At 35.2% G+C, this 17,338-nt stretch overlaps 1 protein-coding gene across 1 annotated transcript in view; it reads right to left on the bottom strand.

Annotated features, from left to right (window-relative positions):
• Window positions 1–17,338, bottom strand: part of LOC145680496 (uncharacterized) — an 84,335-nt gene that overhangs the window by 11,364 nt on the left and 55,633 nt on the right. The window contains exons 6-7 of the mRNA XM_081751079.1: window positions 6,434–6,625; window positions 4,130–4,350 (exon numbers count right to left, since the gene is read on the bottom strand). Coding sequence (XP_081607205.1) covers window positions 4,130–4,350; window positions 6,434–6,625 — 413 coding nt within the window. The remainder of the gene's footprint in view (window positions 1–4,129; window positions 4,351–6,433; window positions 6,626–17,338) is intronic.

Genomic DNA, 17,338 nt, shown 5'->3' with positions numbered 1-17,338 from the left:
AATCTCTAATAACCACATCACAACTCTTAAAAGTTAATTAAAAAAAAAAATAGAAAACATGCACCATGGCAAAAATTTGTCTTCACAAGTAATGATGCATACATGCCTTCTATCAGCAAAAAAAAAAAAGTTTCATTGAAATTGGAGCCGGACATTTGAGTGATGTCCCTTGTGGGATGTGATTGAACGTGACGTCAGAACACATCGCCCAACTTCCCGGAATTTACGGGAATTAGGTGACCTGAGTGAGCACGTGTGGTGCCAGCTCTCTCCAGCGACCTATCAAGGATCATTGCGTGTATGCCAAGACGTGTCGCCGTTTTTATCCATGCCAAAAGTCGACATACTGACAATTAGGTAGGTAGTCATGATGGTCTGGCTGATGTGTGCGTATATTTTATCTCATATATTTTGTCTCGACTCGAATTTCGAGACGTCTCGACTCGAATTCGAGTCGAGTCGAGACAGAGACTGTCGAGTCGATACACGAGTCGAGACAGAAACATATTTTCGAGTCGAGACACGAGTCGAGACAACATTTTCTCGAGACGAGTCGAGACATGCTTAAATCTCGACTCGACTCGACTCGAATGCATCTCTAAAGAAAACCGAAACCGGACCAGGTAAAAAACCGAACCGGTTTTGGAGAAAACCGATAACTGGTTTCGGTGAAAAACCGAACCGGTTTTGAAGAAAACCGAAACCGGTTTGGGTGAAAACCGAAACCGGTTTTTTGAAAATTTTCAAAAACTTGTTTCGGTTTTTCTAAAAACCGAAAAACCGGTTTTTGTGTCCACCACTAGTAAAAATCAGCTAAACTTGTGCAAACAGTTTTTTGGTTTCAGACCTGTGTAATTAAAAAAAAATAATAAAGATAGGAAGACATTTACTATTTTTAGAATAACATATACTGTAATTCGAAATTTCTTCTTCTTCATATTATAATTATTATATTAGCTGAAGTTATCCTTCTTCGCAGAGGGAAAAAGTTATATGGAAAATATTTGATAGTAAAGAAATGAGTGAAATAGATAAATAAGAAGAGTGTTTCCCTTGTCAATATGGATAAACTTTATAAATTACGAACAATAACGTCTTCGATGTTGTCATTAGGAGTGAAATAAATAGATCAATAACAAAGATAAACGCCATCGACGTTGCCTTGTCAATTCTCGGACCAACTAACACGTCCTTTCTTGCCTAAACTTGGGCTTAAACATAATCGAGAATGTCACTAATTAGTTGTGATTCCGAAAACAGAAGATCTGAGACTAATATCGATTGTTTTCGATTATTTTTACATATCTTCCCTCTCAATCTTTACTCACCCTTAAAAACAGAAATTGGGCTAAAATATCATCGAGATTATCACAAATCTATTTCGCGTCCCCGAAAAACTGAAATCGACACTAATATCGATCATTTTCTACATGTTATTCTTCACCCCTCATAACGATAGGGGCTAAAGTAGGACTTGAACAACGTCAAGACTGTCACAATTCATTTTAGAAACTCCGAAAATTAGGGAATTGACACCGTTAAAAAGTTATTTTTGGAGATATCAGGTGTTTTACATCTTTAACAGCTGTATTCCTAAAATCTAGGCGCTGCTGTTTTCGATCGTTTTTAACACAATATACATAATGTTTATATTACACTGCTGGACATTAAAAATACAACGTTAAAGAGAAGAGGTATGAGTCTCAAATATGGCAAGAGATACTGTAGGTTAAGGTGCAAGTATGAAATGATTACACTCATGAATCTGCGCGATGTGTGACCGAAAGAGTCTCACAAATTCCAGAAGTTAGTAACATCTGGATCCACCGTGGGTATCGAGAACGGCTGTGGCACGACGAAGCATGTTATAAAGGATGGTGCCTTGGATATTTCCCTGGGGTACGGCAAGCGATGCATCTGTGACATCATTGTAGCCACTGAAAGTCTCTGGTGTGCGAAGCATTGTGTAATTATGAAACAGATGTATTCAACTTGCGAGAGATCAGGTGAACGTGCTGATCAAGAAAGAGCTGAGACAATGCGTTCATCTAAGACATTATGGTAAGTTCCACATGCAGCCGCACAGTATCGTGTTGGAAAAGTAGCTGTATGCAGAACTTGCAGTAAAGGGACCATAACCGGCTCCAACACTTCATCAAGCCGCGATTGACAGCTCAAAGACTCGTCAACACATATTAGATGTGATCGGATACAGTATGCAATGAGACCCCATACCATCGCCAATGCCACTGTAGCAATGCAGAACGCAGACGTGGATCAACTAAGTTACTCCTTTTTGTAGCACTTTGAATGCTCATCGCTATAATTGAACTCTGAAAACAAGTACATCAACTTCCTTTTTCCCCTGATTTCATTCACGAGTTGTGTTAAAAAATATAAGCCGTAGATTATTGAAGTATATAGTATGGAAAGAAAAAACTCAAGAAGTTTGAGCTACAAGTGCTACAAGGTCTCAATATACCCTAATTTGGGCACGTGGCACACGTCCACACGTAAGGCCAACTCTATCTCCACACATCGCATATCCTAGTTAACTCTAACCAAAACCGCTCGAAATCGATTCTTCAGATCATTAAACTTAACTGGAAAAGGTGGTGCATGAACTCTATCTCTAATGAAACTCCAAAGAAGAAAGTTTCAAGGGAAAGATCAGGTGACCGAGCGGGCCTCCTAATCAGACACTGATCTTTACCCGAGTTTAGAATAATCAAACTTTGTGTTCTCTCTCTTTTTATTATTTTTTTTTTGGTGATTAAGGTAATCATGTACTTTAAAATGGAAATATGGTGGAGCACCGTCATGTTGGAATTAAAATGCAGGTTTATGGTCTAGTAACTGCAAGAATTAACCATATTAAGCTATGCCAGTAACTTCCGCAAAGATGATAGGCTCGTAAACTTCATCGTGTGAAACAGCACAAAACACACTGAGCTCGAGTGAATTCCGCTCGTATTCTACAAACTCATGAGACCTTTTCATTCCCCAAACTCGTGTGTTATTTCTGTTCATCTTTCCTCTCAATAAAAGTCAGCCTCGTCACTGAAATCAATTTACTGCACTTATTTCCGTCTTCCCAAATTTCCTGGATTTTAGGGGAAAACGCATGGCATAGGTAGTTGTCTCCTTGAGACGGAGTTTGATGCATTTGTAAATGGCACGGTTTCATGTGCACATGTTCCGTAGCACTTTCCACACTGTATGCTGTCTGCCCATCTTTATAGACGATTTTGTTATGCTTCGCACACAATCTTCTCTTATGAGTTCAACGGTTTCGACGGAAGCAGATGAACATCTCATACACTTCTTAAGACATATAATTGTTGTAAATTTGGAATACGGATCACATATTGTCTTTCACTTGGTGTTTCCATATGCAATTGTGTACGAAATATCTTGGACAATAACTAATGTTCTTGTACGGAACTGAAAGGTGTAATATGCAAGTTCTCTCCTGTCCCGTCATTTCTCAGTAGTATGCACCTAGTCATGTGCGCACCCAGTATTTTTGGGGGTACAGAAGTTGAGAGGGAGCCGGATCGAGTGTACCTCCTGTGAGTGCGCACCTGATGCAGGCAAAAGACGAGAATATTATTTAAAAAGAGTAAGGGACTTCAGAGATGTCCAAACCCTTCTCGTCCCCGTGGATGTGCCCCTACACCTAATTTTCAAACCGGTGTGCCAAGGTCTCTCACGACTTATGAAACGAATCTTGGTGAATTTTTCTTTTCGTGCTAGAGCTCATTCGTGGCTAAGCGGTTAGCTTACGTGCCATTGGCGTGGGGGATCCGGTTTCAATTCCCGGTGGGAGCTCATGTGGTTCGGATTCCACATTATTCAGTAGGTCCACGTCTCATATAGCCTCGCTGCTGAACGGGACGTTAAACTCAAAATCAACTCAACTCATCTCTTTTCGTGCTATATAATTCAATACTTTCCACTTACGCTTTTAACACAGTATGCAAACTAAATCATGGAGATCATTTATGCTAACACCGTATGACGTTTAGCCCTCTCTTCGTTATAATAGCTAACTTTCAAACAACTGAGTTCTTTATAGTGTTAAATTTATCACTAAACGAAGAAATGTATAGTTGGAAATAATATCTACCTAAAGTAGCAACGGAGTGATAATGACGACCAATCTGCATGTTAGTTTTTCTTATCCAGCTTTTTTCTTGACCATCCCAAATGTCTATATCTCGACGACTGCATGGGACACCTATTTCATCATCTGGCTTTCCTTTGCCTCCAATCAAATAGAGAGTATTTTCGTTTACACATAATGTAGCAAAACTTCTGGGGTATCTTAGGTTTTCATTTTCAATCCATCTACAAAAACAACAATCAATTAACGTGCTTATTATAAAAGTTTATACTTAATTTATTTAGCAAACTGTATGTTAACTAACTCCATTTCTGTATATTTTGATCCTATCTTATTAGTATTTTTGTTTAAAGAATGAGATTCTTTCGCTTTTATGAGGAATTTCTACATATAAAATGATTTCATTGATTGCAATGATTTTTAAAAATAAATAAGTATAGTGAGTGTATATATTCAATAACACTGATGATATGCTGTGTTAATATAAAATTAAATACGAAATGCTTCAAAAGCCTGATCATACACCCTTGGATTTGAATTGGCTGTAGGCATTCATATTAAGATTCACATTTCATAACTGTCTTTACGAGATTCTGCGTATAGCAACGCAACGCAAAAAAATGCAAAAAATCATTATAACTGTTAAGTCGATTATCGCTTATAAATCCCAAATTTTACGTTGATCATCAATGATAGGCCTACTTAGCGATCCTCTACGCTAGAAATTCAGTTGACTGTTCTAGAAAAAAAAATGTCACCTTATTATCTTCTTATATTAAGATCAGTGATGTGCCGTAAACTATAATTTTACGTCTACGCCATTGTCTACTGTAATCTATACGTAATCTACATTACACCTTTTCTCGTGTAGACTATGTAGACAACCACGATCAAATGTAAGGAAGAATTTCATTGCTCGTTTGTTCATATTTCCTCATTCAGTTGTTTTGCTTCGGTGCAGCGAAAGATTAGGGAAACGACTAACATATTAAAAGTAGAGGGAATTATCTAATCTGAAAGTGATACGGATGACAACGCTGAAGTTGCGCTGTCGATGCTGCTGTAGTGTTTAAGAAAGGTAGAAGAATGAATCCTATATCCTTTGTCTGTACATACCACTTCCTTAGATTTTCCACTTCGAACACTGCTTTTATAATGAAACGTACAAAACTAATTCGCACCTGTGGGCTTTCAGTCTTGAAGCTGCTGTATTTGCCAATTTTTTCTTGCATATTTTACAAAATGCATAATATTTATTTTCCTTCATCAAGACGAAACTAAGTATTCGAAAGTTACTATTCGCTGGTCCAGGTATTTTATTTTGTACGCAATTTCGCAAGGTAACGACAAAAGAAAGCTCCTTTATTGTCCACGACGCCATATTAAATTACGTGTTGTTGACATATTCTACATAGTCTACGTTGTTTACATTGTCTACGCATTGTTGACACGTAAACGTAAATTATCGTTTTTTACGCGTAGACGCACATCTCTGATTAAGATGCATTGTTGATTTCAGAAGGGTTTCTCAAAGGGGAGGCTTTCTATAGTGTGGGTGAAAGTAGTACTGCAGTACCCACGTTGAGCACAATCGAAGATATGCTCCGTTAGGAATTTCTTTTTTCCGAGGGAATTTCCTTCCAGGCAATCCATTGAAATCACCATTGTTAAGACATTGCGTTATTCCAGTCACATATTTTATTAACTATTTCATATATGTTATGTAGAATTATCCAAGTATTATTGGATTTGGCAGACTTCAGTGTGAACTTTGTTTATCAAAGAACTAGGGCATACTTGAAGGAATAACTACAATCTAGAAATACTTGTATGTATATCTATTTATTTTCCCTTACTTAATGCTACTTCTGTCGGAGCCTGAGTGTTCCGTAAAATAGTGTAAATGGCATATTAATTTGAACGGTCACTCTGAATCTTTCTCATCCATATTGAAATTTCGAGAGTTTCATCAACTTAAGTTGTTTTTTAAATAAACCAAGTTAGCGTAAATTTGTATGCCTAATTATCATAATCATAATTTTATCGACATTGGCATCAAAACCACTGACTGCAAATTCAGCAAATATCAAATCAGTTGACGCCAAATAATAAGAAACGAGCGCAGGAAATGTATCGCATATAAGTGACAGCTCAACAATAGAACTTGTCGTAGCTCAATATATGCTGGGATCAAGTTATATCATGTTGAAATACATTGGCCTATAAGGTCATCATTCAATATTTCTATACTTTTTCCTTGACTATCCTGAAAACGAAATAATTCAAATATACTAGCTACCGACTTACCTGTTCTTGGCTGGATTATAACATTCCACCTTCCAACTATAATTATTTCTCTCTTGGGCTGATTCTCCTCCTGCCACCCAAATCAAATTTTTGTACTTCGCAATAGCAACTCCCACTCGAGGGTGTCTCATTGGCGTCATTTCTGTCCAGATGTTTCTTTGTGTATTGTATCTTTCAACGCTTGACAAAACTCTACAATTTAAAAAAAAAAAATAGAGTGGGTTTAAATAGAGACATTATAGTTTGATGTTGTCTACACATCTTAAGCAAGAGTGTGAAATAACTAACATTCACTTATAATTTGCTCTGGGAATCGTAATAAATGGTTGTTGTGTTCCTAGTATGAATTCGGTATTGTTTCTTTTTTCCATTGGAGATCCGGGTTGAAACCCCAGCGCGAGCTTATGTGATTCGAATTCCACGTTAATCAGTAGGTCCCATCTCATATAGTCTCGCTGCTGAAACGGACGTTAAACTTGTAGTAATCTGAAGATTGCAACAATTAGTTAAAAAAAATTGTCCTGACTTTTGGATCCCTGTTGTGCATTGGACTTCAAGAAAGAAAAATATATATTACTTTGATAATTCTGTTAAAAATCTGGTGAAATAGTTTTATTGTTTTTGTGTCAGTTAATTAACGCTTTAGTTCTTTTTCGAAAAAGAAAATGAAAAAGAAGAGCTGTTTGTACTAACCAATTTCAAAGTTATGACGTAGGTCTTGGTTGTAGCGCGTGACATGTAAACTTTCGTTGTGGCTGCTGTTCGCTCGATTCCTCAGTCGCAAAGATATTGACTAGAATTGATTGGAATAGAACGGAATTAATTGGAAACAATACCAAATGGACTAGATATAGCTTCTATTACGTTGAAGGTCAGTGATTGCTTCTTTCGATACGAGACGTTGAATTGAGAGTGATTTGGAACACCTGTTTTGCCTCTATATTGGAGTTAGTTTCGTCATCGCCTTTTTCTGTTCATGATTTAATTCGTATCGCCGTTTTTGAGGATAACTTCTGCAGTTTACTTTTCTGATTTCTATATTAACCTGGTTGAAAGGGAGAAATAGTTGGAATTAATTTTGAGGTGGAAGGAAGGCAGAATCCATGTACGAATGTGGGCAGCATTAAGATTAGTGAGTAAAATGGTAATTTCTACATTTAATTAGGGCCTTCTCCCTTTAAGTTCTCTGATAAATGTAATACGATTAATATTCTTGCCTGTTAACAAAAATTGTAGAAAGTATTAAATTTATTCTCTTAGTGGTACTTTTGATGCTACTGGGAAGTAAGCGAAGGAGCTCAGGTAGTTTTCTGCATGCCGTTTTGCTGTTGCTAATTAATATTGATACCTCCCAACATGGAGTTATCATGTTGAAAATTTTCGAACGCCCTGTATAATAGCGTAGAATAAAATATAATATAGGATATGTAAGGATGTAATGTTGTCATTTAATTTTCTTGTAATATTAGAAGGTAGGATTAAGTTAGGACGTGCATTAAAATAGGTTTAGGATTTTATTTCGTATTTAACGTCTATGTTTTGTTCATTTCTATCTTAATTTCCTATATTTCTTTAATAATATTCTGCTTATTTCTTTTATTTTCATCTGTAGAACGCTTTTCCTATCTCCAAACATTCTGAAAATTCTCCCAAAATTTTCTTTAAAAATTTTATTCTAAAATTATTCTTCATAAAATTCTTTAGAGTTTCAGCCATCTTGATAGAAAATCGTCAAGATTCACTCGGTTTTGGTGCATCATCTTCAATCTTGTCTTGTGTGACATCAGTAGCACAGATTTACAGAATTATTTATAATTGGTCGCTTTCCTTTGAACTCTCTGATAATTAGCTCATCTTCAATCTTCAGACTGTTACGTCACATTGTTGTTGTACTGTAATGGCGTCAGCCTAAGAGGGCAATCCTCAGTTACTGCCCGTCAGATATTATCGGCATAAAGTGGTAAAGGAAGCCGCTCCAGAACGGTTTTTTTCTACTAAAAGATCTAAAAAGGTTCGATTGCAAAATTTGCGATATTTTTGTGTTATTTGTTTGAACGGAACGGAGCGAGTAGCGAGGGGAATTAGTGAAGCGAAGCAGCCCAATGTTGTAAGTTGTTTGTATGAACTATGGACGGAATCTGATTTCTACATAATTGGATCCTGATTTTTTGGAAGAACCGTGATAGTTAATAGACATTAACTGGTTCAGGTTGGACTGTATATTATAAAGAATGTGAGTGATAGTTGTTTTCTTCTGGAACCATGAAATTCATCACAAAAATTAATAAGAATGGTTAACAGGAACTGGTACTCGTAAGGACAACCATTGGATTCTTCTTGCATATAAACTCATCCGAAATGTAAGTAATGTTTACTCTATTTCTAAAGTGGTTTCAATCGAAGAAACTTGGTAGCCTGGATTTATGAATATTTTCTTTTTAACCTCGAAATTCACCAAGTTATACAGTTGGAATATGGTGTTCAGTGAAGCATAATAATATAACTATGTCTTCGTAAATTCCTTTCCCGTAGGATCTATACAATTACTGAGACAATATGTGACGGCTTAGGCTTATCTATAAAGGGGGGGAAATAAAAGGTAGAACAAAATACTGACGGAATATACACATGCGAGTGTAAAAATTTTCATTTAGAGTGACCATCTAAATTCCTGTTATTCAAAGAAAGCCTAAATCTTGTGTAAGGCTATATGCAGTATTCTTTATTATTGTTGTGATTTTTTTTTTATTTGGCTATGCATCATTTGGCTGTCCATTAGAACCAAACTAGACAAATAGGATAGGAATGACGTTCTCCGGTATAGAACATATATTCAATATATTTTATTTTTTTTAAAGTTTTTTTTTAACCTTAACGTATCCGTAAAGTATGAGAAAATAAACCGAAGCTGTACTTTGATAAAAGAAGCACGATGGGTCGTTTTGTCACAAGTTTCCGATAGGGGCAATTGGTTTTTCTACACCGTGCGAACATTCATATAAATTTTTTTTAAGTAACAAATTCCCATTAAAAGAAATGTGGCCTGGACTGCCAACCAAAGCGTTTTTACGTTATAAAACAAATTTGTTGGTGTGAGTGTGTAGTGTGAATGTGTCTTAGGTTAGTGTAGGTTAAGGATTTAGTGATTTCATGTGTATTTTTGTAACAGAATGTGTAGGCAAGAAATGAATAAATATGGAAAAAGGGTGCCTAGTAATAGTAGCTGCTGTGAACAGCTAAAACATAAGATTTATGATCATTTTTTTTTAAAATGAAAGATATGAATGCCAATGAGAGGCACTTTCCTTGATATAGTCGAGAATAAGTGACTATTAATAAAAGTATTAAATATTGGGAATATGTAAAATAAATTGAAAGCTATGAGAGTATGTGTGCATGTAATATTTTAAAATGGCTGGTCACGAATTGTGACATGCACGGTAAAATAGTTCTTTAAAGTGTAATGCGATGTATTGTTGTGCCCCTAAACTAAATGTAAACAGTTTGTATAGAGCTTCGGTGAAACAAGTAAAGCTTCTGGTTGACAATTATGTTTTATTCCATATAACAGAGATATAGTAGAGTAGAAATTTTATAGTAAAACATGATTTAGTCGAGATCAAAATAGTGCGTCTTCCTATCAATCTGATAAATGAATCATCGAAGGGAAAATGATATAAGTGAAACGTTACGGGGAACCCATCAGTGAATGTCACGAATCCTGAGATTTTTTTTTATTTACTTTTCCAAATTTTTCGAGTTTATTTATTTTTTTCCGTTGCGCAAACTTCATTTAGATAATACACTTGTAGGGCAGGTCTTCTGAGTTCGATTCTTTCTCCCATGACTATGGAGCGAGTGAGTGCATCCCCGGTTGCGAGCTATTCTTCTGTGATGGCCACATAGACTTGTAGCTGGTTAAACTGGTGATATACTCAAACGCACCTTGGTCCCGAGAAAGCGAACATCTGAGAACGACAGTAGACACGAATCCACACATAAACAAACAATAGAAAAATTATTTTCTAACAATATTAATATGTTTAATTCGTCCGAAGCTTCGTCCGAGGTGGTATTATCACAACCTCAGTAAAATTCCGCTCAATTTTTTGGGAATATGTCTATTGGTATTAGCTGTTGAGTAATAAGAAAGAAAATTGTTTGAAGATATTTCATATTACTTTTCGATTCTATTTATAATATTATTAAAATAAAAGTTAAGCTTTAAATACTTGCGTTTTCAATTTTGGAGATAAAATTGCATTTGTGTTACCTTGGTTAAATGAATCTGTATTTACTTGTGTTATAAAATTTGAATTTCTAATATATAGCTTTTGACTAGATATATAGCTATTTGGAGTTTGGCCAATTTATAACTTGTTTGACTTAATCCTTCCGGAATTAAGTTCCAAGCTGTATTGTTGGTTTAGCGACTCTTGATGCTTTATTGTAATGAACGTTTATTTGCTCAAGAAGGATGTCGAACTACTGCAGGCTCTAGGAACGTTACAAATATCGTTGCGGTAACTCCAACCCCTTTCTTCTCTTGTGTATTTATGTACTTGATATTGACCTATAAACAGAAGACTAGGGTTTGTATACATTTAAAAAGTGAAATAAGGTCAATCATTTGCATAATTTGCTTTGAAAAAAAATCTAACGAGCAGATAAACTTCATGCGGCTTACTGAGATTGAATAAAGGCCCTGGGATTATTTATATAGTATCTTGTAGCATTGTTCTATTTTGTAGTTGTTTAGCAGTGGTAGTCTATGAATAGTTTATATTTAAATTTATATATTGTTGTATTTTGCATAGTTTTTGGAATTTCTGCTATAAATATGACTGATAATGAATTATGTTAGTATTGATATAGCAGTAGGTGATTCAGGTTTTCACATGAACACGATAGATCAAACAGGATTTGTTGTCAGTGACTTCGGTGAATTTGCAATGAGCTTGACTACTCCTAATAGAGAATCTTTATCATATGTTCATTCAAGAGATAATAGAGAATTTAATGGAAATAGTCCTAGTCATAATAGGTCAGAAGGAGACCGATGTCAAAATTATTTGTTTAATTATTCTAATGGTTCGAGTCTAGAGGACCCTATTAGAAATAACTTAGCTCAACCTCCTTCAGCATCTAATAGGTCATAAGAAAGAATTAGGCTTGATTCTAGAAGATTTTTAGGGGTGATTTCAAGACATTAGTTTACCATCTTCAAGTGAGAATTTGGTTAGCCATCTACATTTACGATGTGATAGTGATTTAAATCCTTTAAGTAAGAACTGTTCTAATATTGGTGTTTTACCTAATCGTCAGGTAGAATTTATTTTCCTTCTGAAGGTTCTCAACCTGTAGGTCAGAGTAGGGGTCTCGTTAAGTATCAGCGGCATGATCAATATTATAGGAAGGTTTCAGCAGTAAAAATTCTACGTCTTTTAATTTATTCAGCAGGGGAAATTATATTCAGATTAATAATCTGAATCAAGAATCTCGTGAGGGTTGTTCAAAAAGGAAGAAGCACACAGGTGAATTTAACTCAAAGGTGGTTCCACATCTGTTTTCTGGAAATGATTGTGACTAATTTATATTTCAAAAGATGTCTGAACTGCTAGACGACAAATTTAAGAATTTCAAAAGAATGGATGGAAATAATAGTTCCATTATTTTTGATTTGTTGGTAAATTTAGAGCAAATTACAGAAAATACTAGTTTCCCTTACTCTAGTCTCTAGAAAATTACTGTCTATTAGTCTCTAGAAACACTAGAATTCTGTCAATAATTAATTGTTGTCAAAAAGTGAAGGGGAATTTTTATAAGAAATTTAGCGCGGAATTTATTTGAATACCCTTTGGCTTTATTTAAAAACCAGATTTTTGAGAAATTCGTCACTAACGCGCCAAACATATTTTAATTTCTGAAAGTTTTTCGAAAGCAAAAGTTAAATGAAACAGTAGACCATTATATTAATGATATTTATTATACATCTTTAATTTTTGGATTGTAATGATAATGAAGTTCAACTAATATGTATTATAGTTGATGGGATAAACCCTGCAGTACTAACTAAAATATTTGATCTAATTGTTCCGCGAAACTTAGAAGAACTTCGGAGAATTTCTTCTGAATTCTCGAAAATTTTTGGAGACCAAGCAAATATAATAATGGGTTGGGGATTAAAGAAAATTCATTCAATAGCTCAATTGTTTTGGTAAATAAACAAGGTAAGAATGCTCTCTTGTTAGGTATTGATTATTTTAAAAATGTTGTACTTAAACCATCAGCTTTTGATAGAAATCAATGTAATGTGCGTGAAGCATCAATGAAGTTCAATGCGCATGAGAGAAATAAGGCTCGATATTTTGTTATTCCTTAGGAATTAAACGACACAGTAGCAACATTTGTGAATGTTTTGATAACTAATCATTTAATTCGCGCTAATTAAATTATTTTGTCGTTAATAGAAATTTGTGGGTTGGTGCATCATCTCGAGGAAACAAATTAGATTTCTATCCGTGCACCATTTGTAAAGAAATAGAATTTAATATTAATCTTTCAGGGTGATTTGAAAAACAAAGTATTCTTGTAATTAATAATTTACTTGCGATTGTTTTCTCGACACTCCTTTTTGAAGAGAGCACCTTTTCAGCCGTGGACTAGGCTTGAGGAAGACTACATTTGCGTAACAACTGTAATTCTATGATTTTATATTTCAGTGGAGATACTTCATATTTAAATCTATCTAAGCGGAAGTCTCTACCTGGATTTAGATCAGTTGATCGTACAGGCCATAATATCAGAAAATTGTATCAGAGTGATGGTGAACATCATAAATCTACAGAGTTGTTTTTCCGAGATACTTCATTATGGAGTAATGGATTTAAATAAGGGGACTGGAGGCAAGTTGAGTGATTACGGGATTTTGGAAATAGTACAACCACTGAAACAGAACAACGGTTTATCTGATATTGGAATTAAATGTGAAATTCAACTATCCGTGATTGAACTACAATTATTGGAAGTACCGACGTCGGATCAAATTAATGATATTCAAAATATCTTTTAAATAAATCAGCATAATCAGCGGATGGAATTAAATAAGGAGTTAGTGAAATCAAAACACTAGCCGCGTGCTATTTCGACTTGGCCACGGAGGCGATTGAAAGCAAAGCAATTCATTTCCGTAAAATGGTTCAGAATTTAGAGACCTTGCAAAACTTGTGTTTAAATCGAGTTCCTTTAAAGAAAAATCAAGAGATATCTTCGGAAGAATTTTCCTCCGAAATGAATGATGGTTATAAGGGTATGAAGAAAAAATTCTATTCCTGTTCTTCGGGAAGAAACATAAAGGTGTTGCAGATTTCAACAATTTAAAAGGGAGTTCTGTCGAAAATCAATTACAGAGAAAAGGAGGAAGAAGAAAAATAATAAAAGGAAGCATCATGTTGTAAGACATTATGAATATTTGAATTCTGCATGGAGGAGTAAGTCTGAAGAACTATGTGTTGAAGAACAAAAGCTTGGCGACTGTGTTGCAGCGATCCAGCATTTTACCGATAGTGATTCGGCAGCATCAGAGATGGATCAAATGAAGCAATCAGTGATCGATAATGAGTTCCTAAAAATTCCTGATTTATCGAAAAATTTTACATGCCGATGGACGAGGGAAGGCCTATGGAGACTTTATCTCGCAAATGGACGAGAATAATCGTGTATTTGTCTCATTTCTCAGTAAAAAAATAATAACCAAATAGACAGGAGTATTTGTAAAATGAAGTTCGTATGCCTCGTAAAAACTATTTATCGGTTCAGACATTATCTCGTGAATGATTTCGTGTTTTTTACGGAAATAATATCTTGACTTGAATTTTAGGAAATTCTGAACGATAGTTAAAATATGGACCTTTGGTAGATACATTATGCCAGTTTTCCTTTACTATTAAGCACATTAGGTCCTATGATAACGTAGCAGCAGAGCTTTTGACAAGAATGCCTCATCGTTTTGAATTTGTACAAGTTGATGGACCAGCGGGCATCGCTAATATGAACAAAAACCTGAAGATAGCGAATTCTTGGAATTTGCCTATAATTAAAGAACCTTTGCAGAAATTACAACGAGAAGATCCTATATTGAATATTATGGAAAGGCTGGAATACGGAGAAAATATTCGTAATTATATTACTATCAATGGTATTCTTAGGAAAAAGAGTAAAGCCTTGAAATTTCCTTATAAGATTGTAATTCCGGATAATTTACTAAAGTTGATTGTTGAATTATTTCATGATCATCAACTAACGGAAGGCCATACTGGGACTTTTCGCACGTTAAAAAAGATAATACGAAGATATACATGGGATGCTGTAGTAAATAATGTAAAAGGATATTTTAGGTGTCAAACTTGTCAACTGGTAAAAGAAAATAATAAAACGATAAATCCATTAATTTCTACCTTCGCAACCAGAGTAGAACAACATCTAATGCTGGACTTATTGGTCCGTTGCCAGTCTCTAATTCCTATAAGTTTATTTTAATTGGTATGATCTTAGATTCATTTTCCTTAAAAAGAAATTAAACTCACCAATTATTTGTAACTGTCTTTTTGATGTTTTCAATCGGCTCGGAGTTCCAGAATCCGTGTCTACTGATAACGCATCGGTATTTGTTTGATCCTATTTTCTAACATCTTTATTCTGATTAGGAATTGAACATATTAATATTAGTTTTTACAATGCTCAAGCCAATATTTCTGAAAGACTTATTAAAACTTTAAAATACTCTTTAAGAGCATATTGCGCTGAAAAGCTTCAAGTATGGTGAAATTTTGTGCCAGATTTGCAGTCTACTTGAAATATATGTGAGTATTCTGGTCTCAAATATATCCCTTTCGAATTATGTTATAGACGTCCAATAAATACCACGTTAGAGCATCGATAGAAGATTTGCGAACAAGAATGATCGAAATATAAAAATACTGATATGTGGCGTAATGCTAAGTTGAATATGGAAACGGTTTGGTTAAGGAGGAAAACCCTTTTGTCAAAAACTATAGGTCCAGTGAAGATATCAGTCAATGATTAAATTTTAATAAAATCCCACATCAAATCTTCAATGTCAGAAAACTTGCGAAATAATTAAGATTTAAATGGGAAGGACCATTTGTTATAAGATTTTAACTCCTAATACTGTTTTGATCTCTGATTTCGACGATACTCAGGATTCTTATAGAGTAGTTCATGTGTCTGATGTTAAGATTTTTTCCTACTCGAGACACATAGGTATTCTGATTGAACTGTAATGTCGTGAGTTAAAGTTTACTTCTTGCTTGTTAGTAGAATTATGATCTTTAGAAGACATTTAGAGTAAAATATGGTGTTTTTCGTAATTTTTGTATATTCTTAATTGGTTTTGGAAAAAATTAACTGATTTTAGTTACAACATTAAATCTTAATTTGTTCGAAAAGTACTAATTTCCATTGCAAATCATGATCTATAGAAATTTTATTTCATCATTTGATTTGAAAGAACCTTGTAAATCATTAGAATTTGATATCTTAATGCATCCTTAGGGTTGTCAAACTCTTCACCATCACATTTCTTCAGTCTCTGAAACGGTTCCATGTTATACTTACCATTATATTTAATTTCGTGCTAATGTAGGAACTCCCCTGCAGATTATGCAATCCTAACCATTATTAGCATTTTGTTCGGTCATTACCCGAATTCCCTTTAAAAGTTTTCAATAGGTGTGGTAAATCAGGCTCTAAGGAAATTACCGGAACAAGGTGTGTATTGTCGTGTTCGTTTTAAAACATGACAAGAGCTCCAAGTCGACCGCAATAGCTAAATCATGGAATAGTAAATTCATACCCTGAGAGTCCTAATATCAATTTTTAACTGACTTCTAGCCCCATTGACAATACGCTGGGGAGCCGAGAGCGGGCCGCCAGCGACTAAGCAGTGGGCCTCGAGCTAGTATCTACAGCGACTTTACACTTTTTCCGCCGGCTGCCCACTTAGCAGTAACGTGTCTACTGCCGCCAAAATGTCGCACGTGGGTTGGTCGGCGATTTGCGGTTTTTACGACCACAAATTGATACGCAGGCTACCGGATGAATAAATACCTGGGTCTCAAGGACCAGGTTTCGAAGGAACCAAATTAAAGTAACGCTAAATATTACTGTTTTACTGTAATCAAACTGAAAAAATAATCGAAAAATTGTTTTGTAGGAACAGTAGTGTGCATGATACAGTTATGGCGATCCGGCTAACTGCTTTTGTTAATGCGAATTCCACGAATTTTGCTTAACGAAAGCAGTTAGCCGACTCGTGATAACTATCTCCTGCACCCTACTGTCCCTATAAAGCAATTTTTAGATTAGTTTTTCACTTTGATTACAGAAAAATGATAAAGTTAGCGGTACTTTAATTTGGTTTATGAGGCTCCTTAACTCACAGCAACATATGTGTTACGCTAACTATAGTCATTGGGAAGAAACCAGTAAAAGGGCACAATATAACATTTACTTTATTCGTTGTCTTCCCCACCAGGAGCCACATACACATCATGTTCTTGTCATTTTCGCTTAAGCAGCAACTTGGTGCAGTTGCCAGACTATTGTTCACTTGGAAAAGCACTACGGTAAAATGTATGCATATTTTTATCATTCACAAAACGTCTTCTCCCACTTGTACGTGTAAACTCTATTTGTAAATGTTTGAAGCAGTCCCACATTGCATCACCATGTAATACATTTAGAACGCGAACCACTCATGCAGGTAGTGTGACCAGACGACAATTTCTCCAATCAGGCTCTTTAGAGGCCAAGCTGAATCGTCGCTGGCGGGCCGCCACGCGAAATAGCTGCAAAACTGTATCGTGAGCACTTTAACGGAACAGC

Source organism: Thermobia domestica, chromosome 3 (assembly GCF_964235325.1).
Source record: "Thermobia domestica chromosome 3, izTheDome1.hap1.1, whole genome shotgun sequence".
NCBI lineage: Eukaryota > Metazoa > Arthropoda > Insecta > Zygentoma > Lepismatidae > Thermobia > Thermobia domestica.
This window is presented reverse-complemented; position numbering and strand designations above follow the sequence as displayed.